The following is a 25,733-nucleotide window of genomic DNA, read 5'->3' as shown; positions in this document are numbered from 1 at the left end:
GCAATTATCCTGTTATTATGTTGTAAACATTGTTCTGAATCCACCACAGACTGCGCAATTTGATTGGAATAAAAAAAATTATATGACAGCCCTGTATAGATTTTGACAAACAAAATCAGATTTGAGGCAAGCCGACATCTTAAGATTGGATTCACTTTCACATTTTGTTCTCAACAATTGTAAGAGTCCAAGAGATTAGCTGTGATAAGAGACAATGAGGTCTCACCAAACCTGTTGGCCACAATGCACAGTTGTTAATCACTAAACAAAGGATATCATCGCTCAGTCTCTCCTCACAAGTGTCATCGTCTACCTGTTGTCTAAACCAGGCCCAGCCCACTCGCCTCATGTCTAATGGTCACAGATGACGGCACAAACCCAAACTAATAGTGTGGTGACACACTAATGAAGTATTAAATCCAGCCCACTCTCGATTATTCAACGTGTCATGATTTCACATGATGAAATCTTATCATGAGATTTTGTTTGATTGATTCCATGAATTTGCCTCCTTTTGAGGTCGAAAATTTGTTGCGATTAACCGAAGTTTGTTGCAATGAACCAGTGACTTTATATAAGAATTAATTCCGTTTCTTGGGAAATGTTGCGATTAACCGAAGGTTGCAATTAACCGAGTTGCGATTATCCGGAGTGGACTGTATGTATATATATATATATATATATATATATATATATATATATATATTTAAATATAATTATTATATATAATTTTTTATATATATTATTAATTTAAATTAAAAATGTTTTTTTAATTTTTATTTATTTAATTTATTTTATTTATTTATTTATTTATTTATTTATTTATTTATTTATTTATTTTTTATTGATTTTTTTTAAAGGTCAATATCCAAACGTTGGATGTCTCTTACTCCTGAGGTTAAAAAAAAAAACGTGGTTAAGGCATTGCACCTAGTTAAAAACCTGTTTGAACTGGTTAAAGTCCTTCAACTGTGATATATATTTTTCTAATGCAAGAATCTTCTCACATTTATTTGATGGATTATCTATATTCCTTCTAGAAATGTCAAGGCGTCAATCTTAGCCTTTGTAATTATTTTGACTTTTCTTTTCTCTAACGAAACATCCTAGCTGGATGCTTGTTAGAATTTTAGAGATCCCTAAACTATGTCTGGCAGAAATGCCCAAAATATTTTGTTTTATTTCCCTGTCAGAAGTTTGATCACCAAAATGAAATAGGTTTAATATGATGCAGAGAGCTCTGTACTCAAAAATTACAGTGTAGAAAAGAACAATTTAATAAAATTCTGATGAAAATTATGTTCTAATTATTTATTTTGTATACTTATAGATGAAAAATTTAGAACAGGAAGTTTTCTTTCATTACTTTAGAATATTTGAACAGTGTGCATTTTATGTCAATTCACAATTTTGATTATGAAATCTATATTTGGTATGATCCATTGTAGAGACTTTGAATGTTCTTAACTTGAAAAACAGACATTGAGAAAACCATGCACACTTTGGATAATGTTCTCAGCTACTACCACACTGCAAAAGATGTCGAAGCTACTATAAAGGAGGGGTCAGTAGTTTTTGCTTTCTTTAAATTCCTGTGCTTTTGTTAATTCAAGAGATGCCCTGGGCTTCCATGAAGCCATGAAATAGTGGCAGTTTTCAAATATATTTTGATTAAAGAAAATGTCACAAAAAAGAATACTCACGTTGATGAAACCTTAAAAAACGCACACATATAGTATTTTACTGTATTGAATCATTTTTATATCATAATCTTTGCGGTTAAGAGTGCTGTTAATAAAAGCCCACAAAAGACTAATGGTGGATTAAAAATAAAAATATAATTCTTATTGTCTTCAGTTGTATCTTGAATGATATAAATTTGTAACAAATTCTTTATCCTTTTTTTTTTTGTTTTTTTTTGGGTAATATATCTTGTTCCAAAGTGATGATATTGGATGAAAATAATATCTTTTAGAAACTTTACATTTTTAAATATTTTCTTCTTTTTTCAGACTTGACCAGCTGCACTTGTACGTTTTAACTGTACCTGTGTTCCATAATACGACATAAAAGAAGTTAGAAATTAATGCTTTTATTATGGATATTTTACAATTGACACAACTGTTGTTAAAATGCAAGTTTCTCTGATTAGCATTTTGCTGTTTTCTTATTTTGATCATCATCATGAATAAGATTAATTGGTTTAATATTTATTTTGTCATGGAGACAGTGTTAAATATCTTGGTTGTTGCTGTGGGGAATATCTTTTTCTAATCATTTATATTGAAAATATGTTTTTGTTTTTCAGGCCAGCAGCTTGTGGTCTTGAGACATACATGTCTTACTTGGATAAAGTACTCAAAGCCAGAAAGTATTTCGAGAATTATAGACCAAATAGCACTGAGTTGAAGGACATTGTAAGTATGACAAACATATCATAGAATATGGCAGAAATTGAATGACAAGGGTTGCTATAAGGGGTGGGAAAATTTGATAATCAGTTTTCTGATGATAATTAATTTGTAATATAGTTTTTCTGAAAGGAAATATAGAAGCACAAACCTTATTTTTGCTGTAATATATCCTCACTAAAACAATGTTAAGATAAATAATTTGAATTGCTCCTCATTGTTGTACAGTATACTAAAATTCCTTTATGATAACACCACTATTTTGGCTTTTTATATTTACATAAGTAATCATTTTATTACCAAAAGAGATGCAGATATAAGAATATGCTGTATTGTTTTATTAATTATTTTGAACCTTAAGATATTGAATTTTGCTTTTTGTAATGTATTATTGTCCTATATCTCAACTTCTATTTAAATTATATGAACATTTTAAGATATAACAATGATTAGAAAAATAAAAATACATAGAAACAAAAATGTAAGTTGTATTTCCTTTAGATTAATTAATAACTTCATTGATCACTCCCTTGAAAATTTGATTTTAATTTCAGGAAAGAATTTTTGAGGACGGCAAAGATGCATTACAGCATGAATTCAGATCTCTTTTGAACAGACATGGCCGACCAGTTCCTCCAGTTGTTTTATTAGATTTGTTGAATACTGATGAAGGTAAGAATGTGAAAACAAATACTATGCTTACATTTATTTCTTTATTAAGATTGAGTAGTTATTTTATCGTTGTAGGAAATCATATCATTTGTGGGCTCTGATATGACCCTTGGGTGTTGTGTGTTGTTTAACTTAACTTCCAAAAGCAAGTAAACCGATTTTTAGTTTTAAAATACAATGCAAACATAGTGCAACTCCATCATCGCTTCAAGTTGTCTGTTTTGAAACTAATCCAGGTTTATTTAGAATGAATAGACTACAGAAATATTTTGTTGTCTCTTTGAGGTCAATGGATAACATATTGTAAATTAACTCTGATATTACTTGTTTTTTAAAAAAATATCTCCATTTGAATATGATGATGCTTATTACCATTTAGATTCATATGGTAGATTTAAGAAAATGATCAAATGTTGTAAATGGTTTGTAACTTTTTTATTGTTGAATTTTGACGCTTTGCTCATAATGACGATAGTAAATGAAAAGACATCATACATTATATAAGAACATAATATGATATCAGTATGCGGAGTGAACAGGCAATATGCATATATAAATGTTCCATCAGACAATTTTGAACTTATAATGATTATATTGTAAGGATACTATAATACCCAGACTTATGTTTAGTAAGAACACATTGCGTGAAAAACACATTGAGTATGTTAAGAAATTAATTACATTAATGGTGCAATTGTACATAACAAAGAAATCTTATTTATCATATTCATACATCACATGAAATAGTTCTTTAGTAATAGCAATCTTGGAGGATTAATTGAAGTAGACATTTTGATTTCAAGTCTGAGTTTGTTTTAATGACTAACTGTCCTAAAAATTAAAGAGTTTTCCTTATATTTGATGAACAACCCTCCACGAAAATGTTAAGATTGTTCCCCCCCCCCCCCCCCCCTCCCCCACTTGGGTGCAAGTAATATAAGAAAATACTGTCTGTAAATGTTATAAACCAAGTTATTTGAGATTATGTAATTATGTTCTGTTATGTGTAAAATTCCCCGTGTGGTGTCCGGGGTCCCTCAAATGAGAGGGTCAAGAATAGCCCAACGCCAAGCCAGCGTGTCGTAAAAGGCGACTAATGGTGTGTGATTCCCCCATCTTTGAGTCACCTGGTCCTCCAGGTTGGGGGTTGGCAAAGGGTTAACACCCCTTTCCGTTAAACTCAAACCGTTACAGAAACACAGACAGACAAACTAAATCCTTTTTTTAGCTTGGGCGACCGAAGAGTTTCTGGAATTACAGAATTTATGAAGGACAACAGACAAAGCCGAAAGGACTCTGCTGACCCGATGACGTCTTCGCCAAACAAGCAGCTTCGAATTGCGTCGTGGAACGTTCGCACCATGTATGAAGCAGGAAAAAGCTCTCAAGTTGTGACTGAGATGAGAAGATACAGGCTGCATATACTTGGAGTAAGCGAAACCCACTGGATACAATCCGGACAGAAACACCTCAAGTCTGGGGAGAAGATTTTATATTCAGGGAGAGGGGACGGGATTCATACACAGGGAGTAGGAATAATTCTAAGCAAGTTTGCCCAGAAGTCACTGAGAGGATGGGAACAATGCGGAGAAAGGATCATCATGGCGTCCTTTACAACACGGAGTAAGAAGATCAGCATGAACATTGTACAGATCTATGCCCCAACAAATGATGCAACAGATGAGGACAAAGATACATTTTATGGTCTGCTACAACAAGTCATTGACAAGTTGCCAAGGAAAGACATCAACATATTGATGGGAGATGCTAATGCAAAAGTGGGACAGGATAACGTAGGCTATGAAGGTATCATGGGACGTCATGGCATGGGAGAAATGAATGATAATGGAGAGAGGTTTGCAAATTTCTGTGCATTCAACAGTTTGGTGATTGGAGGATCAGTGTTCCCCCATAAGAGGATCCACAAAGCAACTTGGGTCTCACCAGATGGTGTGACAGAGAATCAGATTGATCATTTTTGTATCTCTCGTAGATTCAGACGTTCATTGGAAGATGTGACAGTACAGAGAGGGCAGATGTTGGATCAGACCACCACCTGCTATTGGCAAAGCTTAAGCTCCGACTCAGAAAACACGGGGCCAGATCACATACAAGAAGAAAATTCGAGGTGAATGCACTTGATGGGGAAAAGAATGAGGAATTCAAACTACAATTGAGTAATAGATTCCAACCTCTTACTGAGCTCGAGGAGGACATAGATGTAGAGTCACATTGGGCAAAGATCAAGGAAGTCTACATAACAACTTGCCATGAGGTATTGGGGGTAAAGAAATCGGAACATAAAGAATGGATAAGTCCAACCACCTTGGACCTTATTGAAAAGAGGAGAACAAGGAAGGAACAAGTGAATGCAAGCCGAACAAGGGCTTCAAGGCTGGATGCACAAGAGCAGTATCGAGCCATAGCTAAGGAAGTCAAAAGATCTGTGAAGAAAGACAAGGAAGCATTCATGAACAGACTTGCAGAGAAAGCAGAAGCAGCAGCGACTGGAGGACACATGAGGATCCTTTATCAAACTACCAAGACACTTGCTGGAAAATATGGGAAACCAGAGGTACCAGTCAAAGACAAAGATGGGAAAACTATTTTTGGAAAAGAGGCTCAATCTGAACGATGGAGGGAACATTTCAACTGCCTTCTGAACAGACCACCACCAGACAACCAGCCAGAAATTTTGCCTGCAAGGAATGAGCTACCAATTAGCTGTGATCCACCATCGATAGCAGAGATTGTGGGTGCCATTAACAAGATGAAAAGGGGGAAAGCTGCTGGACCAGACCAGATTCCACCGGAGGCTCTAAAAGTTGATGCGAAAAGAAATGCTGAGGCCCTGCACCCACTATTTGAGAGAATCTGGAATGACGGGATATTCCCAAAGGATTGGAAGGAAGGACATCTTATCAAGCTTCCAAAGAAAGGGGACCTCAGTAATTGTAATAATTATCGAGGCATCACTCTTCTTTCTATCCCAGGAAAGGTTTTCAACCGTATTATTTTAGAGAGAATTAAGAATGCAACAGATGCTAAACTGCGGGACGAACAGGCAGGTTTTCGGAAAAACCGTTCAACCACCGACCAGATTGCCTCTCTGCGAGTCATAGTAGAACAGTCTATAGAATGGAACTCTCCTCTTATTGTCAACTTTCTGGATTACGAGAAGGCTTTCGACAGTATTGACAGAGCAACATTGTGGAAAATTCTGGCACATTATGGACTCCCTGAAAAGATAGTAAACCTCATTAAGGAAATGTATGAAGGATCAAGTTGCAGGGTTGTACATGAAGATCAGCTTACTGACAGCTTTGAAATTAAGACTGGTGTCAAGCAGGGATGCTTGCTCTCACCATTCCTGTTCATCCTTGCCATTGATTGGCTAATGAAGGAAACCTCCAAAGGGAGAAGAAATGGGATACAGTGGACCCCCTGGACACAGTTGGATGATCTGGATTTTGCAGATGATCTGGCTCTTCTGTCCCACACCCAGGACCAGATGCAAGCAAAAACCACAATTATAAACAGCCTCTCGGAATCAATTGGTCTAAGAATTCACCCTGCAAAGTCAAAGGTCTTGAGGATAGGTATGCGTCAAAGGGAGCAGATCAAAGTAAAAGATCAGGAACTCGAAGATATAGACACTTTCTGCTATCTCGGAAGTATAATTGACAAGGATGGAGGCACGGAAGCAGAGGTGAAAGCACGAATAGGAAAGGCACAGGCTGCATTCACATCTTTGAACAGAGTTTGGAGAACTAAAGATATCTCCCTTCAACTAAAGCTAAGACTTTTCAACTCAAACGTGAAGTCTGTCCTACTGTATGGATGTGAAACTTGGAACGCATCACAGGCATGTATAAGGAGGGTACAGATTTTCGTAAACAGGTGCATGCGTAAGCTACTCAGAATAAAATGGATGGATAGAATAAAAAATGAAGAAGTATGGAAAAGAACACAGCAGAAACCAGTGGGAGAGGATATAGGAAGAAGACGATGGAGGTGGATTGGACACACGCTTAGAAAGAATGACTCAACTATAACAAAGAAAGTATTGGACTGGAACCCTCAGGGCAGAAGATCAAGGGGAAGGCCACGAGGAACATGGAGAAGAATTAAAGAAGCTGATATACAAAGAAGTGGTAAGACCTGGAATGAGATAAAAAAGTTGGCTCAGGATAGAGAAGGATGGAAACTGTTTGTCTGTGGCCTATACCCTGACCCAGGGTGAAAAAGGCAATGATGATGATGATGATGTGTAAAATACATTTAAAGGATAAGTCCTATATTCAGCACTAGATAAGATAATACATTTTATGGAGAACTTTATATAGATGAATAAAGTAGCTGAATATATTATTTTTATTTTGTACGGCATCTTGTTTTTTTCCGACAATATTTACTAGGATTTAAAATTTGACTTCTAACTTTAAAAATCTGTTTTCAGTGAATTAACAAATGTTTGGTTACCACTTGACTGATGATACAGAAATGCCTGAAGAATTGAGTATTAAAACAAAACAACATCAAAAAACTTGAGCAATTATATAGGCCAATATCCACTAAGAATGTTCAAAGCGCTTTAAAAGGGGTCCCTAAATCTTAAGATGTAGGATGGGACATGACGTCTGTCAGGGGTTATTACAATTTTATTTCAAACAGAGACAACGCTGTTTACGGCTGAGTACTCATTTTACACCTGAGTATAGTGAGAGAATGTGAGTAAAGAGCCTTTTTCAAGGACTCAACAATGTGGGGCTCGAACCCTGGGCCTTCCAATCTAAAGATGAATGTTAAACCACAAAACCTCATAGCCCCACAAATCCTATCATTCATAATATTGTGATACATTGCAAAACGTTTCAGATTTACCACCTATTGGTACAGACACAGACCTAGCTATTGACCACTTACCAGAAACCATCATTCAAGACCTGAAGGAAATCACAAAGTGGTTGACTGAACATGGGAGAAGCATAGATTTTATTAAATCCTACACATTGGCTCGGTCTACAATGCTCAGTCGCTCTCTAGCAGGGTAAGTGCTTTATTTGAATTTGTCTGGTCATTCTTATTTTATCATCCTTTTATGAATATCACAAGCACATCATTTCGGTATGAGAAACCTTTTAATTTAGGTATTGATTTTCTTGATAATTTCACAGATCTCTAGGTTTCAAATTTGAAGTCATTTCCCATTTGTTTATTTATTTATTTTTTTTTTTTTTTTAGTGGGGGGGGGGGGGGGGGGGGGGGGGGAGGTGTTTTGGTTTTACTTTGATTTTTGTTGTTGTTTTTAATGTATTTTAATTGTATCAATTAATTTTTTTTTTCATTGTTGTGAAACAAAAAATACATTCTCACATTTCCCCATTCAATATTTTAATGTGGTCTTGTGGTATGACACTCACTTTCGGATCAGAAGGTCCTGGGTTCGAGCCTCACTCAGCATATAGTTGAGTCCTTGGAAAAGACTCTTTACTCATGTTCTCTCACTGTTTTCAGGTGTAAAATTAGTACCTGGTCGTTAACAACATTGTCTCTGTCATAAAAATTGTAACATCGCCTAACAGGCGTCATGTCTTGTTCTCTGTGTTATGTGTTGCTTTGAGCACTTATAGTGAATATTGTGCTTTATAAAAGCTCAAGTTTTTTTGTTTCAAAAAATTTTCTTTAATGATATTTTTTTTTGACTTATGAGCAACAAAAACTGACTGAAAAACACCAACAATCAAACGAACCTACTGAATGGTTAATACAGCTTTAATAACATTGGCATTATTTTTGGTTGTTAAAATTTTATTTTGGACAAGAAGTCCAGGGTATGGAAATAGATTTCAAGAGATCTCAATCTATATCACAAAATGCCACATAATTTGCCATTACCCTTCATAGTATTGTTTAGTCAGCATTTATAAGTCTCACACTTTTGTCTGTTTGAATTGTGTCAACTATTTAAGTCAGTTCATACCCATTCGTTTGTTAAAATACTTCACCTGCAGTTTGACTCCATTATCTTTTGCCTCTATAACATTGTGTGCATCATCCAAGCATTACTTCAGTTAGTTTTACTGATATATGAAAATTGTTTTTCAGACTAAAGGAACATTTGAAGTCATCCAGTGGTAGTTCCAGTAACTTCAATACAAGTCAGCTGTCATTTGGAACTCAAAATTCACCCGCTGGGGTAAGTGGAATTAAGGTTGGATAAACAAAAATAGCTTTCGAGAATACTAAAATGTTATTATTTATATCATCGTTAGAAGAAAAACCTCTTATCAAGAAGGCCATGATGATAAAATAGCATAATTTTCGTCTGTGTGACAAATTAGGGAGTAAGCACAGTTGTAAGATAAAAATCTTAAAGAGTGTGTATGAATCTGTGCCACACAAAGCAAACATTTTTTTTGTATTTTTCTGATATGTCTGGTGCCGTTTCACACGTCTTTTTTTTTTTTACATGTCCTTGTAAATTTAGTTATGTTCAATTAAAGCAAATACTACATGGAAGTTATACAATTTTAGTGCTCTAATGAGAGTCTTAATGTGTGGTGGTTGTATAGATATGGCAATATATTGAATGTAAGTTATCTGTTCATACATTTTAGTGCTTGTTGTGCTTTAAAAAAAGTATTAGTTTGAAAAATAATAATCATGTATGACATGTAGCCTAATTGATCATCATTTATTAACCCTCTACCTACAGGGAGGAAAATTCAGAGGTACAAAAGATGTCCCAGCCAGAAAGAGTATGAAGAAACTAGTGTAAGAATGCTAATATTATTTTACTATGAGGCTGAGTTAAAAAGTAATGGGACTCTGCTTATTACTTTAAAACAAGTTAAATCAATACCATGCATCATACCTGAAATTGAAGGTTGGCATTAGCCGGGTAGAATGCTTCTTCTCAACATAGTCTCCACCTCTTTCGATAGCCACAGTGCACCTTTTTGTAAGGGCATCTATCCCATTCTCAAAAAACTAAGTTGACTGAACCGTGAGCCAATTTTTCACCACTGTCGTGGCTTTCTTGTAATCTTCAAAGCGATGTCCCCTCATTGCCTCATTCAGTGGACCAAAAGAATGAAAGTCTGAAGGTGCCAAGTCTGGTGAACAAAGTGGGTAAGACAGCATTGTCCATCCATCAGTGATGCAATTACCTCCCTTGTCCTGATTATTGTGTATGGACGGGCATTGTCATGAAGTAACATTACTCGTTCCATCTCCAAATCCGGCGAGCTCGCCGAATTCTTGCTTTCAGCTGGTTCAGAGTCTGACTATGGATCCCTGTGGTAAGTAATCAGAGAGGATTACACCTCTTATGTCCCAAAACAGGTATGCCGTAAGTTTCCCAGCTTATTTCTCAGTTTTGAATTTTCTGTTCTTTGGGGAAGAGGAATGTCGCCATTCCATTGATTGTCTCTTCAACTCAGGTTCATAATGATGAACCCAGGTTTCTTATCGAGTGATTATTCTACTCAGAAAGCTTATCTCTCTCACTTAGGCAGAGAAGCTTGGAAGAGCAATTCACTCTTTACACTTTTGATCACTGCCTGGGTACCCAACGAGCGCAGACCTTTGAGAATCCCAAGGATTTGATGAGTTGACAGGCACTTTCATGACTGATTTCAATGTTTCCTGTTATCTCATCAAGAGGTATTCTTCTGTCAGATCTGATCAATGCTTTTGTCCTTATTTAATTAACTGAGTTGACACTGCTTGGAGGGCCATCACTAGGTTTGTCAGATAAAGACATTGTTGAGGGGGGTGTCAGATTGGGTGTTGGATTTTCTTCTCATTTTCTTCTAATTGATGATAAACACATTCAACCCACCCAAAAACAGTGCCTCTACCTAATGCCTGAGTTTTATAAACTTTCTCAAGGCTTTTGAAAATATTGCTCAAGGTTTCTCCTTCAAGAATAAGAAATTCAATTACAGCTCTCTGTTGATGACAAACATCCATAAGGGCAGCCATTTTTAACTGTCATAAGTCTGTCAAAATTTGACGGAATTAAGATTTTAAACTTTTGTTTTAAAGTGAGCAAAATATGACGTCACACGTAAACAGAAATGAAATCAGTAGGAGATTTGTCCCATTACTTTTTGACTCAGCCTCATAAACATCTAAGTTTACCAGCAAAATAAATTTTGTCGTATAGAGATAGCCTGTCACTGTTTTCATGCAGCTGAAGCATATGCAAATTCGTTGTGTACATTACATGTTTTATTCCCTTAAGATTTTGGTGAAGTTAATTGGATGCTGTTTTTTTTTTTTTTTTTTTTTTTACCAGACCTCTTTTTTTAAAAGATCATTAATTGAAAAAAAATATTAAACAGGTTAACATGAAACACTGACATTCTGTGTTGAACAAAAGTTGGCTTGAAATTTTTTATTTTGAAAAAGTAAAAGTGAACACATGCGTTTTGAAAAAATATGGGATAGGCTACTAGTCCAAATGTCCTTCATTTAAGGATCTGGCCAATAATCAATTATGACATAAACATGTTTTTCTGGCAATTGCAGGTTACCGATGATTTAAGTGGATCTCCTAATCTCTTGTGAAAAGCTATTTGGGCTTATTTTGAAAAAATATGCTGTTGTAAAAGAAAAGGTGTTAAAACACATCTTTTGAATGTATTCATTTTGTTGACACAAGCTTACTGGTCATACACGTTATAATTACTCATTTTTGATTGTCCACAGCAATTTTACAAAGAAAGCTTCATCCTTGGTGAAGCTAGAACAAGGCCACAGGCGCCAGGGTTCCTATCCTGATGTCAGCAAAGAGGAGTCGTCAGACTTAGAGATGGAGGTTTACATCAATGAGCTTAGTTCTCTTCTCAGACTTATGCAGGTATAAGTGATGTTGTATTTTACTTGTCTCTTCAAAATCTTGCGAGAAGCTGGTAGGGCCTTCTATCCTCCTTTGCATGATTATTTCTTTTTAGTGGTTTTCTGTGCATGTCTAGAAATGAGATGATTTGGTTTTGCTCAGACAGTGGCTGGATTCCTATTCCATGAAGGAGGCAAACAGATTTTACATTGTAAATCATCTCTCTTAATGACTGTTCAGTAATGTTAAACTACATTTGAGTATCTGTAAAACCCTTTTAAAAAAAAACAAACAAAAAAACAACAAACAAACGCACAATGATAAGTAAATTCAAAGCACATGTTAAACTATCCCTACTATAATTAGAAAACATATTATTTTCTTTCTCCACCACACCACCCCCCTCCTAAGAATATATCACACTCCTTAGCCACGCATTATGTAGATACTTTCAAATGAAAGAAGAATAATTCTGGATTAAGCCAAATCTTTTGACCTTTGAATATTCTTTTTGCCCAATGTTAACTACAGCAAAACTTGAAAAGGAAAAATGACCTGGACTCAATTTATCCAGATTATTTGCCAAACAATGAGAAAGATACTGGTCTACATCTTAAGATCCAGTACAACCAACATAGCACTGGTGTTTTTGAATGGGAGTCAATGGAGTTACCAAACTGTTTACTATTGATTTTAATTTAATGAGATGGAGTCAGATAGTCAAAAATACGTTATTCTAATCAACAGAGCGAAGCACACTTGATGCGTGGAATAATTCCTGAGAAACACCAACGTTTGGCATTTGGTGATATCATACAACAAGCATTGGAGTCCGTTGTCAATGAAGGAGAGGTATTAAGCTATTGCTTTTGATAACCTTTTATATTTCAATTTTTGGATTTGGAATTTTTAAATAAGAAATTTGGATCTTATTTTTAACTCATTCAACCCTAACAGTGACTCACTCGGTATTCACAAACCTTTGTTCACTGCTAACACCAATATAATTGGACTTTTATTTTGAAATGTTTTAACAAAAAGTCATCAAAACTGAGATACTATGTAGAGTTCTAATTAAAGATGAACTACTTTTCTTAATAAACATACTTTCTTTGGTCTAAAGGCTGTTGAATGAAATTGAATTTTAGAAGGCGTGTCGTGTTGGGAATTCTATAATGACACATAATGAATTTGGTCATGGCTACTTTTATCCCATCATTATTTACATTTTTCTGAGATGAATTGAAAGTGTATTTAGAAAGCTTTGTTTCTAATTTTTTTCATGATAGTGGTAAGTAAATTTACATGCACATGCCAATTTTCTTTTTGATTTAGCACTTGAGGATATGATTTATTGAATTTTGAAAAGTACCAAAAATCTAGGGTGAGCAGACACTGCGGAGGTAGAAGGCTAGGGTTGAATGAGTAAAGGGCCAGCAAAGACAAAGATTATCATTGTAAATTTGATTTAATCTGGTCCTGAATACTGGGGATTCCGAAATCTCAGGTGGTAGAGCACTTGCTTCACTTGCCAGTGAACCATGCTCGATCCTGGGTGATGTCAAGATTTAAAAAAAAATTCTCCCCCCCCCCCCATCTCTGCTGTCCATTCAGTGTTGTTTGGGTTGCTGGGTCTGTTAGATCAAGTGGAACATATTTTGTGATAGACTAGCATGATATCAAAAAGGTAACAAGAGTTGCTATTGTTTGTGTAATCCTGACAAAAAAAAATTGGAATTCTCCGGTTCTATAGACTTTTTAGCTCTGAAGGACTACTTATTGAATACTGCTCATTTTTCTCTTCTTCTTTTTCAGTGTCTGGCATCCACGGCCCGTAAAAATGTGTCCAAGCATGAATATACAGCTGTCTTGTCAATATTTCCCATCGTTCAGCACCTGAGAGCTGTCAAGCCAGAGTTTGATCTTATTCTGGAGGTAAGTCAGTGTTAAAGTGAGATGATATTCAAAAATACGCTTAAATTTCATGATTCACAATGATTTCACTAATGAATTGAGTTGTGATTCCAACATGTTTTCAAAATTTATGGTTTTTTCTTTTCACCTGTGTTATATTGGAGGTACAATGGTTTTTACATCACACTCTTTTTACCTCCTGTATCATATTAAAATTCTGAAAGTCTGTTTGTTTTAACATCAACGTTTTCCTTTTTAATTTTTTCTCTCATCATTTTAAACAATTCTGGGAAATTTATAAATAAATTTTAATCACTGTTGGAGAAAAGAATTAAAAGTTGATATTTTACATTAATGAATTATGATTGACATCATTTACTTTACCTTGCTTAAAACAGATTTTCTTTATCATACTCGATGCATACTTTCTATATCATTTTTATTTATTTGTAATGATTTTATTTTTTTCAGGGCTGCTCAGCTCCTATCAGGGCAAAACTCACATCACTTTTATCGAAACTTGATAGTACGGTAAGTTTCACTTAAAATTAAAAATGTAGAATTTTTCACATTTTGATCAGCTGTTTTTGAAATGTCAATTTCTGTCCTCTTTATCCTTTGCTACCAACAAAAAACGAAACAACAAAACAAACACACAAACAAACAAACTAGCAAACAAACAACAACAAAACAAACTTTTAAAAACTCTACCCCCACCCAAAAAAAACAAAAAAACACCAAAAAATAAATCCAAACCCAAACAGCAAAAGTTATGGTTTTCAAACCTTTACTTTTTCAGGGGGCAAAGGCATTAGAAGAGTTTACAGACAGTATCCGTGTAAGTATTACTTTGGTCAAAGTTGGCATTGTGCCATTTAACTGAATATCTGCTAAAGAATTTATGATATCCTTTATAAATCTTGGGAAAAGTTTCACTGTTTATACTGTTAAGTAGAATGGCTTCTGAATTTTTCCTTACATAGAATTATTTAGAATTTTAAATTCATGGGAACAATTATTTATCACATGTCAAAATTTTTTATTTTTATTAGTGTTAATAGTTTTCCTCGGATCTGCAGAAATCTGCGATTTAAAAAAATTACATTTCCCCAATCAAAGTACTGACAATGAAAGACTTGATGTGTGGTGAAACAAATAGGTGCGGTTTCCCACTCTCCAGAAGTCAGCGAGAGTATCAATGATAGTTTACCATCTCATTTGCTCTAGATGTGGGAGCAATTCAGTAAAAATGGGGCTTAAAGGCGATTGTTCAAAATTTTCCTCCTTTTCACTTTTGTCACTATCAGTATCAGCACTGATTTTTGAATATACATGGATTAATAATGACTGAAGATTCCTCTGACACTCTCGCTCAAAAATCTTCTATTCTTTTATCAGCTTGGTTTTTACTGCCCATTGTCATGGATATTTTTTTCATGCCTTCAGTAGAATTTTCTTTCCTTTTTTTCTTTTTTTTTCTTTTGTGATTTTTGGGGATATTTATTCCAATAGGGGTAAATGGATTAAGAAAGATTTCACTTTGAGAGACATACTTGTAAGTCTTTATAAACCAACTTTGATAAGCAATTAACTGAATCTAACCATGATGTTTAAAGAAGAACAACCATGATTGTCAGTACCTAAACAACAGAATAGGAGCCAAGTAAAATTTTGATACCGTTTACATTTTTGTCTTAGAATGACCCAGACAAAAATTCCAACATGCCAAGAGATGGAACCGTCCATGAGCTCACAAATCATGTAAGTATACTTGATAATAATGAAATGAGTCATAATTTTCTGTTTAAAAGAGTTCCAAATCATGCCAACCATAAAAAAAGTATGGTAGAGGCTAGGGAGACCAAGATTTTGGTCTCCCTCGCCATATTGGTCGATTTTGGCCAGGGAGACCAAAATCTTGGTCTCCCTAGACACTTCCCAAAAGTATTGCTAATTTATTTGTTCTTTTTCAGAATTTAGAGCTCTTTGGTCCAATTCCATGCAGTAGTCTGACGTAATTTTGTTTTCAATTGCTAGCATATTTAATATTCATGATAGAGGTCACTTCGTCTTCATCATACTATGATGTTTTCCAGGGATATTTGATTCTCAATGTCTGTTTTAGATATTTTGTTTTATTTTATTTTTTTGGTGATAGGATAGGACAAAATAAAGAAGTTAAATAAGTGTAACTGTGGGGGAGAAAGAAAATTTTATTTTATTTCAATAATGTATACCTTGGCAACCAAAAATTTAATCGAGTATAAGATTACAATTCAACACAAATTACTTACTTTTATTGGGACAGAAGTGGTAGGAAACAGAATTTTGCTTATAAGTTATAAGACATTACACCAGATCAAGGATTAATATTTGCTATTTCCTTTTATGTTGATTTATAAAAATTGTGAACTGGTGATCTTGATAGTGATAAGAAAAGTACTGATGCATGATTATTTAATACTCCAAAAATTAAGAAGGGTAAAGTGGTGGATTGTTTGGTCGATTAGATAAAAATCAAATGGTATTCCATGTCAATTGAGGACAGAGCAAGCTATACAAGATAATCTTTCATCCTCTAGCCACTTGTCAATTTTGATTCTTGACCTTTAATTTAGGACTTAGAATCTGCAAAAAAAGATATATGAGATTCATAGAAAGAAAATGGTGCAAACAGTTCAGGACATAGATATTGGAATTAGGGTTATATGATGCATTTAAGTATTTTTTTTTAGAAAAAAAGGAATGGTAATAATACAGAATCTTTTCTCATGCACATGCAACAGAAGTAAAATTGCTTACACTTTTTGTTTCCAGACAATAATCTTCCTCCAGCAATTGCTGGAATATGCAGAGACAGCTGGTGCAATGCTTCTCATGCATGGTAAGTTATACATGGAAAGCATTTATCTATCTCTAGATATATTTAATGTGAAAATATATATTTAATATACAAATTCCACATACTTATGTGTCAATGTTTGTGTACATCAGTTCATCAAACTACTAAATCAATGTGCTGAAATTTAGCACGTAAGATATGCTTAGCTTCATTAGTATTTATGCCTACTGTTTTTAAATGTTTAGAAAAAAAAGCTATAATTTGTGTAAATTTTCCATAAAGAGTTTTTTTAATAAAAGTTTGTCATTCAATGAGATTCTTCCATGGACAAGATCACTGAGACAAAACCTGAATTTATGATTTTATGTATTTTTGAAATCAAAGAGTAGATTATCACATGGAGTGGCAAAATATCTCTTTTGAAAAAAATTGGCACATCCAATGGAGATAAAACATGATTTTTAATTTCCGATCATATAACATTGTTAATTTGCTTTTTTTTTTAAAAGTAAAGATAATCATGATGTAATCCATAGATGCTTTACACATGCATTGTTTATGTGTTCACTTTGCTGCCTGTTTTACCTGATAAATAGAGATTTATGTCTCCAAATGAATCTTGCTTCAAACATTACACAGTGTCAGATGCTGATTATTTTCAAAGAATATTAAAAAGATTTTTTCTCAAAACTGCAGTTCGCAAAGAAAGTGAAAGAGATTTTGAAATATTCAAATGATTTTGTATTGAAATAAGGGTAAACATCATATACACATATTTCTTTGTAATGCAGGAGAGAAAGCCACACCATCAGCTCAAATTAACCAAGACAACTGTAGGAATAAGGCTGCCGACTATATGAGTGAGTATCTCTTTTTTTATTGATGAAGTTAAATATAATAAGATGCTATATTTATATGCCCATAGACTATGGGTTTTTACTGGGTGAAATTGAAGTAGAGTACAAAACAAAACAAAGAATGAATATAACACCTAATAATAAAACAAAATGCGAAATAAAAAAGTTTTGGGTCAAACTTTTCGTCAAGTAATATATTTATCACGAATATAATCAGTTTAAACTCTGGTAAAACAAGAGCAGAACATTTTACTAAGGATTTTGGTAAATTCTATAATAGAAGGACTGACTTTCTTTCAAAAAATTATTTCTCCCATTATTTACTGACTTTATATCCTCTTCATGCTTCAACTGCATGTAAGGCCGAAAAGTTGTCCTCCATAGCCAATAGACTCAAGGAGCCCGAGTTTATCCTGGTTTCTATAGCATGAAATGACACAATAGCAATTGTTTGCTGTCCTTTGGATAGGATGCTGGTGTATTGCAAAATACTTTCCACTAGATCTAAAAGAACCAGCTACCCAATCACTGCTGGGTGAATGGAGGGTCAGAAAAGAATCTCGACTGCATCTGGGATTAATCTCAGTTCCTTTGTGTGAAACGAGTGCTCTACCAACTAAGCTTTCATGACTCCCTCTTCCATTATTTACCTGCCTATAACTACAGACCTATCACTTTTTAACAAGAGAGCAGTAACACCGTTGTATATTGAGGTATAGTAAAATATTAAAAGATCAGCCTGCTAAGGTTAAACACTTTGTTGAGTCCAGCTCAGGCACAGATATGACTCTTGAGTGTTCTCTTTGTTTACAGCAAGAGTATTGTCAGCTTTAGGCTTGAATCTCAGCAACAAGGCAGAGACTTACAGCGATCCAGCTCTACGGCCTGTCTTTATGCTCAACAATTTTAATTACATCATTAAATCACTAGTCAGGTAAATTGGGTTTTTGGCTTTATTCTTAATCTGTCTTGTTCAATGTTGTATAATAGTATGTTTCAGTTATGGTTTTTAAAATGGCAATGCTTATAATATATCAAAATGCATTGATTTTTTTCATTTATGTTTTCTGTTAATTGGGATTTAATGGGAAGGAATTTGTTTTTTGGCTGATAATATCATGAGAAAAAAAAAATAATCGAACTTGAATATGAGAATATTTCTAAAGATGAAATGAAGATTTAATTTGAAAATAAAAAGAAGAAAGGAATTCCCCCCCCCCCCCCCCCCCCCCCCCCCCAAGAAAAAAAATGTCACTAGTAATGCATTGCAAGTCTTTTAATCATTTAAAACAAATTTATTCCACAGATCTGGTCTACTGGACCTTCTTAGTTCTTGGAACAAAGAAATAGCCAATTATTACAATAGTCAATTATTGGAGCAGAAAAGCGATTACTCCCAAAGGTTTGCAATATTGTGATTCAGAAAAATACTAACCATTCTGATTAGATAGGAATAATTGAATGATTTATTTTCTTTAATTGTGTGCCTTTTTGGTTTCATTAGGTTTTAAAAACTGAGCCTTACTTTCAATTGTTTTCATGACTATTGTTTTCCTTAGTTTCAAAGCGTCCCAATCTTTTATTTATATTACTCTTTTTAACACCAGTTTACTTCGTGAGTGTTTTCAGTTTCATAATATTCTTTATTGTCATTTTTGATTTATTTTTCTTAAATTTTCCTTTACAGGAATAGAATTTTGTTACTTTACCAAACATCATGCTGTTCTTTTTTGATTTTATCATTATCTTTAAACTTTTCAATTTTTTTTCTCCTGTAGTTGGAGCAAGGCCTTGCATTATATTCTTGAGGTAGACAAACCCATGTCACAACAAAGAGCGCAAAACCTTGAAACTCTTAAGGTAACAAATATGCTGTTTTATTTTGCTTATGCTTTTTAAAAATGCTGCCTAATATTGTAGTAATTTTCAAAAGTACTCTTTACCAGATCTAGATCAGCTACCCTGTCACTGCTGGGTTGGTAACATATGCAGAAATGGCCTTGACTAAACTGGAGGTTGATACTTGATAAATAAATAAAATAAATTCCCTTTATTCATCCCCAAGGGGAAATTTGTCTTTAGGGTCTATTCCAAGGGAAGACTGGAATAACCCAGACATCAGCTGCAATGCAGCGCTGCAAAGTGAGCTGAAGCGAGGTGACTTGCTCAAAGCCACACAATGAGTGTGTAGTCGATCTCTGTAACTTTTGGGTACGAAGCAAAGACCGTACCGCTGAGCCATGCTGCCCCTGATCTTTTTGCTTGTAAATCAAGTGCTCTACCAACTAAGCTCATGGGACCGTCTTTTGCACTACGTGCATAACTCTTTAAAATAATCGATCCTCCAGTTTTCTACTGATGGTATAACATGTGCTGTGAAAGTCCTAAAAACAAACCTCGGTAGTACTCATGGGAATATAATATATTTTTATAATAATTATAATGTGTTTCTACAGTGCTATATGCCTAGGCCTTAAGAATTTCTTAAAAGTATATATGTTTGTTTTGACGCAAACATCTTGCATAATCAAATGACAGTAGGTTGTTTTGGAAAATGGACAAGAAATTATTATTTGCAAAAATTTGGTAATAATAACAAAAATCAAGGTTTGCATACTTCACCAAAGCTTTAAAGATATACTTAAAATCTCCTTTCAACCTACATACGAAAGCTATTTTTTTCGTGAAAGAAAGGATTCTTAAAGATAAAGAAAATCGTTTGCATATTTTTCCCACAGTTAAAAGATAAAGAGAGACAAAACATTAAAGACAAATTCACTGTAAGTTGTAAGAATTTTCTATCAATTCAGTCCAATGTCCATTTTTTTCCCTGTTATATTTTAACATTATCTGCTTTTTACACTATGGTTTCCTGTATTCAATAACCTTTATATTTTTTTTTCAGTTTCTATATATCACATTTATGTTTAAAAAAAAAAAAATTAAAGCTGATGATTAGAATATTTTACAGCTTCTATGTCTCCCCATCTTTTTTTATTACCTTTTCAATTTTCATTTCATCACAATATAAGTATTATATGTACAATTCAATTTTTTTGTCCACATGAATATTTAAAACTCATTCTCATTTTTATTCATACTTACAGGGTTTTAACAAAGAATTGGAAGAGATATACCGTGTTCAGAAAATGTATGCCATGCCTGATAGTGAGCTACGCACAACTCTCATCAAGGAGAACAAGGAATACATGGTGCCCCGATATACCATGTTCTACAATAAGTACAGTCAGTTGAATTTCACAAAAAACAGAAGCAAATACATCAAATATCAACCTGAGGATGTTGCTGCTCTTCTAGATAAGTTTTTTGATGCGTCTGCTTAGAAAATAAACGGAAAATTTCACAAGAAAATCAGAATTGTGACGCACAATCCTCAACCCCCCCATCTCTTTCTCTTTTCTACCATCAAAAAGACATATTTATATATATATATATATATATATATATATAAAACATTTCAAGTATAATTATGATTATTTAGCTTCTACAACATTGTTTCAAGTGCTAGCTCTCATCAAGAAGTGAAAGTGAAAGTAGATTGTTGTGTTTTCGTATTTTTCTAGATTCGTGTTTATGGAGGTTCGTAATTGCATAAAAGGTGTTTGTTTCTATGTCTGCATGAGGATGTTAGTTCGTTTCTTCTGTTGAGTGTTGCCATGTTTGGTTTTGTGATGATGAAGAATTTTTCTTCTGAGCAGAGGTTGCAAATCTTAGAAGAGGGGGAGTATGACTGTGCTCTGGAGATGATTTTCCATGTAATGCTATGTTGTATGTCTTTTTCTTTGGGGTTCCAAATGGGTTTTCTTAATGTAGTAGAATGTCGTTTGTCTATGTTTCTGAAGGAAGATTTATGCAGGTTGTATCTGGTTTTACTGGGTGGGGATCCTGACCTCCCATAGCGGGCAGGGAGGTAATACTGTGTCTTCTATCCCCTTATATCTGTTTTCCAACATGCTTTCTGTCTTTGTCTTGGAATGAGATTACTTGGTTTTGTCCTGGTCCTGGTCGGAGTCCCTGCTGGGAGGGAAACAGTCAAATGCAGTTATTGTTTTGGGAGATGATATTTTTTTCCTTGTAAATCATCTCTCTGTTATGTATTATTATATTATTTTTAATGTATAATGTAAGCATTTGAGTGTATTCCTCTTTGTTGGATTTTGTGCTTGTGTCCGGATGAGACTAAAATGTGATCTCAAACTAAGTACATTGGTGGTATGCTCTTGGATTCTACATCTGATCCCTATTTGTTCCCCTTTTGTCTTACTTTTTCTTGGGTGCTTTAATTGTAATTCTATAACTTTTGACTATCCCATTTTCTTCCTTTTTACTGGCGCTGATATAACCTAAATGTGTTGGAAGCGCCGTAAAACCCTTAAAAACAAAACAAAAACATATCTGGTTTTAAATGAACACTGAATGAGGCCAATGTATGTTTCTTGTTTTGGTCGTGTAACTGTGGCTTGATAAATAACGATTTGAGCCAGGCAATTGCTGTTTAGTGGGCATGTTGCCTGGGTCCTGCAGTTGAATGTTTTCTCTAGGTTGTTGCTGGGCTGAGCTGGCTGTGATAGTTTTCGTTTATTGTTGGAGGAAAAATGTTTTGTATGTTTGACATGCAGGTTTATCCTATTTTGATGTGTTTTTGTTCATGATTGGGTGTAGAACGTGACTGGGAGAGAAGTACATTTGTAGTAGATTGAAGAATTTGTTACCGAGAGAAGAATTTGTTACCGATAGAAGTTGTCAAATTCTTGCTGTAGGATGGGTTGAACCATGTTATATGTCGTTTTCTTTGACGTTTTTTCGTTGGGGTGGTAATGGTCTCTTCTTCATATTTTGGTTTGTAGTCATAGGCACTTTTTTGTAGTGCGTTTGTGTATGTATGGTGGAATTGCATCGTTGAATATGTTGTTGTTTGTAGAGTTGTTAGATAGTCGTATGATAATGCTCTCTGGGATGTCTTTTAGTATAGATGGCGGATGATTGCTATGTCTATGGACATACAATGGGATGTTGATGGGTTTTGAAAATGGTTGACAGGTGCCGTCGTTCAGGTTGATGGTTATGTCTAGGAAGTTGAATGTCTTTTTGTTGGCCTCGATGGTAATTTTTTAATTGTTGTCCTGGAAGATTTTATCAAGCCACAGCATAGCCAGACACACGATCTCGAGAGTAACTTGTGTTTGGAAACAAAAAAACCCATTCTCATCAACATTGCCAGCATTTTTCCTTTCTTCAATCAATTTTCCTACTGCTTCAACTGTGTCATTGGGAATTAATACAGGAACAAGTTTCTTGCTGCCCTTTCCAGCCATGTACGCCAACTTGGAATCTCTGAGACGGGCTTCCTCTAAAGTGTCAGTGATAGCTGAAGCTATGTCTTGGTCAACCCATTGACTTTCTTCTGCTTCTTTCCATTCGGATAAAGTTAGCCTTGCAGATTCGCCACCACGTCTGGTGTTGTACAGTCGTGGCCAAAAGTTTAAGACCAAGATAAATTAATTAATAAACATTAAATCTAAACCTTGTGAAACGAGGAAAAATAAACAAACTCACTTCAAATGATTAAAAATATTATTTAATACCTTTACTGAATCTTTGAACCATATTTCAGTATTTTTTTATGTCCACCTTTTGCTTTGAGGACAGCTTTGATCCATGCTGGAAATCAGGCTTTGGCAGTATTCTGGAGAAAGCTCTTGACTCCAAATTGCTTCAACAAGGGCTTTACTGTTCACAGGCTGTCAGTCTGCAATCTTGTTTTTCATGTAGTGCCACAGATTCTCTATTGGATTGAGATCGGGACAGTTTCTGGGCCATTCCAAGGTCGTGACCTTGACCTTTGAAAGAAAGTCCTGAACAATTTTTGCTCTGTGGCAAGGGGCACCGTCGTGCATGAATTTATTACACTGGTGTGACTTCAGATTAGAATGTAGTTTGTCTTTCAGTAGTTCCATGTATTTTTGGCCATTCATCGTTGTTCCAGGATCCAAAAAATATAGACCGGCAGTTCCTGACTTGAAAAATGTTCCCCAAATCATTTGGCTTGGCAGGTGTTTCACGGTCTGGACTGTATACTTTTCATCATACCGTTTACCAGCTGGTCATCTCATGTTATATTTACGAACAACAAACTGTTGCACAGTTGATTCATCTGAAAACATGACGTTACCCCATTGCTCTTCAATCCAATGTTTCTGCTTCGATGCAAATGCCAATGAAGAAGCTGTTCAAGCAGCCTTAAGGCTTCCAGTAGCAGTTCAAAATAAAGCTTTTGAGGCGTTGCGTAAAGAGGGGATTTTTAAGAAAAATGTTGAAATGGTGAATGGTGAGGAGAGCAGAGATTTGATACGGGAAAGAAATCAGGGTGGTGAAAATGCCGTAATGTGCACAGGGTAGCATTAGTCAGATATATTAGCGGTGCCTGTATGGACACAATTTATGGTAAAATCTTGTTCACCTCTTCGTATGTAATGCTGTAATGCATTGTGGTCTAATGTAATTTAATGTAATAATTAATCTATATAGTGCACAGAATCCTTAAAGTGGTCAAAGGCGCTTCACAAACAAGGGCAATATGTAACATTAAAATATACACTATGACAAGAAAGACTTTTCAGAAAGAGACAGTTTATATAACATGGGAACGTGAACAGACCAGTCGTTCATCCATTGACTCAAACATATACAGTCAAAGTAGATATAAGGGTAACCATGATGATGCTAAAGCTAGTTTGCACTTCACCTTTACAAAAAAAATAAATTTTCATGACAGACAATCTATAGCAAACCTGATAAATTAATAGACTTTGCTCACACCATTACTCTGGGTAACATTACTAATCTTTAAATTGTCCATTGTAATTAGTAACCTTAAAATGTTACAGAAGATACTCACTTTCTCAACCCCACCATCATTATCGTCCCAGTCTGAACTATCAGTTGAATTCGGTACATACACATCACTATCACTGTCCTCAAAGGGATTTGTTACCGAACTGTCAGTCACTCTGAGCATCACTCGAATCATGTTCAGGTTTCTGTTGATGGTAAAAATCATCACATTTGTTATACTGAATAGAAAAACAAAAACAAAAGTGCTTTAATGAAACATAGCTGGATTTAATTTAGCATAGCATTAATCTCCAAAAGTTAAGAGGGAATTAAATCAAGTCTTAATAATGATCTATAAAGGCTGTTGCAATCAATTTTCTCACTTAGAAGTATGTTTAATCAAGAACAAAAACCCCCAAAAAACATGAAAATATCTTAGTGCAACATAGCTCAAACACGTCAATCTTATCTGAGAAAAAAATATTTCTATCTTTCTGGGCTAATAAATATAGGACTAAATAAATAATCAAAGCATTCACTCCATTCAAAATCCTATCCAATGCTTACTTTTTCATATGTTGGTTTTATTCAGAAGTTAGAAACATTTTATCCCCATACAACAAAATGTACGTGAAATATGATAAGTTTTAGACGCTCTATGCTCGGACATAAACCCTGTATTTATCAGTGATATTGCAGACTCCAAATCTTGTCTCTCTTCTGTTGAAAACTTAAAACGTTTCTACAAAATTTGACAAAGACTAATATATATTATATATCCATATTTTTCCTTTGCCTTTACTATTGTTGGTGTCCTGGGCTTTGCCTTGGGCTTAGCATCAAGGATATCTTTGAAAACCAACAAGGTAGAATGCGATAGACAACATCTAATCAGAGAATACAATTTTAACAATATTGTCTCAAGTAAAAAAATCAAGTCAACATTATATGTTTACTACATGATTAAACTAGAAACTGAGATGGTCTTTTAAATTACATCAAGTCGTGTTCTATAAGTGGAACAGTGAGATAAATAATTTTTTCAATTAATCAGCGAAAGATTTTGTGTTATTATTTAACAATACCATACAATTCAAGAACAACCGAAACTCTCTTCCGTATACATAATGACATCACAATATATCTATGTGTGAACTCTCCCTTAAGTAGCTGTTTGCCAAACATTCTTTTTACCTTTTCACCATCTGTAGAATTGACTGAGCTGTAAAACGGATTCTTGGACCAGTAGGGATGTCATGGCCATTTCCCTTTCCTCACTTCTCTCAGTACCAGCTGTGATATAAATTGTATGTTTTAGACGCTTTATGCTCGGA

General features: G+C 34.6%; 1 protein-coding gene and 1 long non-coding RNA gene across 4 annotated transcripts in view; one reads left to right on the top strand and one right to left on the bottom strand.

Annotated features, from left to right (window-relative positions):
* LOC144973298 (exocyst complex component 7-like) overlaps positions 1-21,000 on the top strand; it is a 25,012-nt gene extending 4,012 nt beyond the window's left edge. The window contains exons 3-21 of one of the 2 annotated variants that reach the window (XM_078915569.1): positions 1,480-1,564; positions 2,309-2,417; positions 2,966-3,083; positions 7,962-8,133; positions 9,192-9,282; positions 9,802-9,860; positions 11,802-11,952; positions 12,679-12,783; positions 13,747-13,866; positions 14,317-14,376; positions 14,645-14,683; positions 15,544-15,606; positions 16,663-16,729; positions 17,479-17,547; positions 18,358-18,478; positions 18,851-18,946; positions 19,323-19,404; positions 20,283-20,324; positions 20,652-21,000. In XM_078915569.1, the coding sequence (XP_078771695.1) occupies positions 1,480-1,564; positions 2,309-2,417; positions 2,966-3,083; positions 7,962-8,133; positions 9,192-9,282; positions 9,802-9,860; positions 11,802-11,952; positions 12,679-12,783; positions 13,747-13,866; positions 14,317-14,376; positions 14,645-14,683; positions 15,544-15,606; positions 16,663-16,729; positions 17,479-17,547; positions 18,358-18,478; positions 18,851-18,946; positions 19,323-19,404; positions 20,283-20,324; positions 20,652-20,888 (1,886 nt within the window). In that variant the 3' untranslated portion in view covers positions 20,889-21,000. The remainder of the gene's footprint in view (positions 1-1,479; positions 1,565-2,308; positions 2,418-2,965; positions 3,084-7,961; positions 8,134-9,191; positions 9,283-9,801; positions 9,861-11,801; positions 11,953-12,678; positions 12,784-13,746; positions 13,867-14,316; positions 14,377-14,644; positions 14,684-15,543; positions 15,607-16,662; positions 16,730-17,478; positions 17,548-18,357; positions 18,479-18,850; positions 18,947-19,322; positions 19,405-20,282; positions 20,325-20,651) is intronic. The other variant, XM_078915570.1, reaches the window with a different exon arrangement.
* Positions 16,320-25,733, bottom strand: LOC144973299 (uncharacterized). 2 transcript variants are annotated; one of them, XR_013645520.1, is made up of 2 exons: positions 24,464-24,625; positions 16,320-16,473 (listed from the first exon to the last, which is right to left on the bottom strand). It is a non-coding gene; the product is annotated as an uncharacterized LOC144973299 (long non-coding RNA). The 2 variants fall into 2 exon arrangements; XR_013645519.1 differs by lacking the exon at positions 16,320-16,473 and adding an exon at positions 25,594-25,733 and having other exon boundaries at positions 24,365-24,605.

This window comes from Berghia stephanieae, chromosome 5 (genome assembly GCF_034508935.2).
Source record: "Berghia stephanieae isolate SIO BIC M18660-M18661 chromosome 5, UCSD_Bste_1.3, whole genome shotgun sequence".
Taxonomy (NCBI): Eukaryota; Metazoa; Mollusca; class Gastropoda; order Nudibranchia; family Aeolidiidae; genus Berghia; species Berghia stephanieae.
This window is presented reverse-complemented; position numbering and strand designations above follow the sequence as displayed.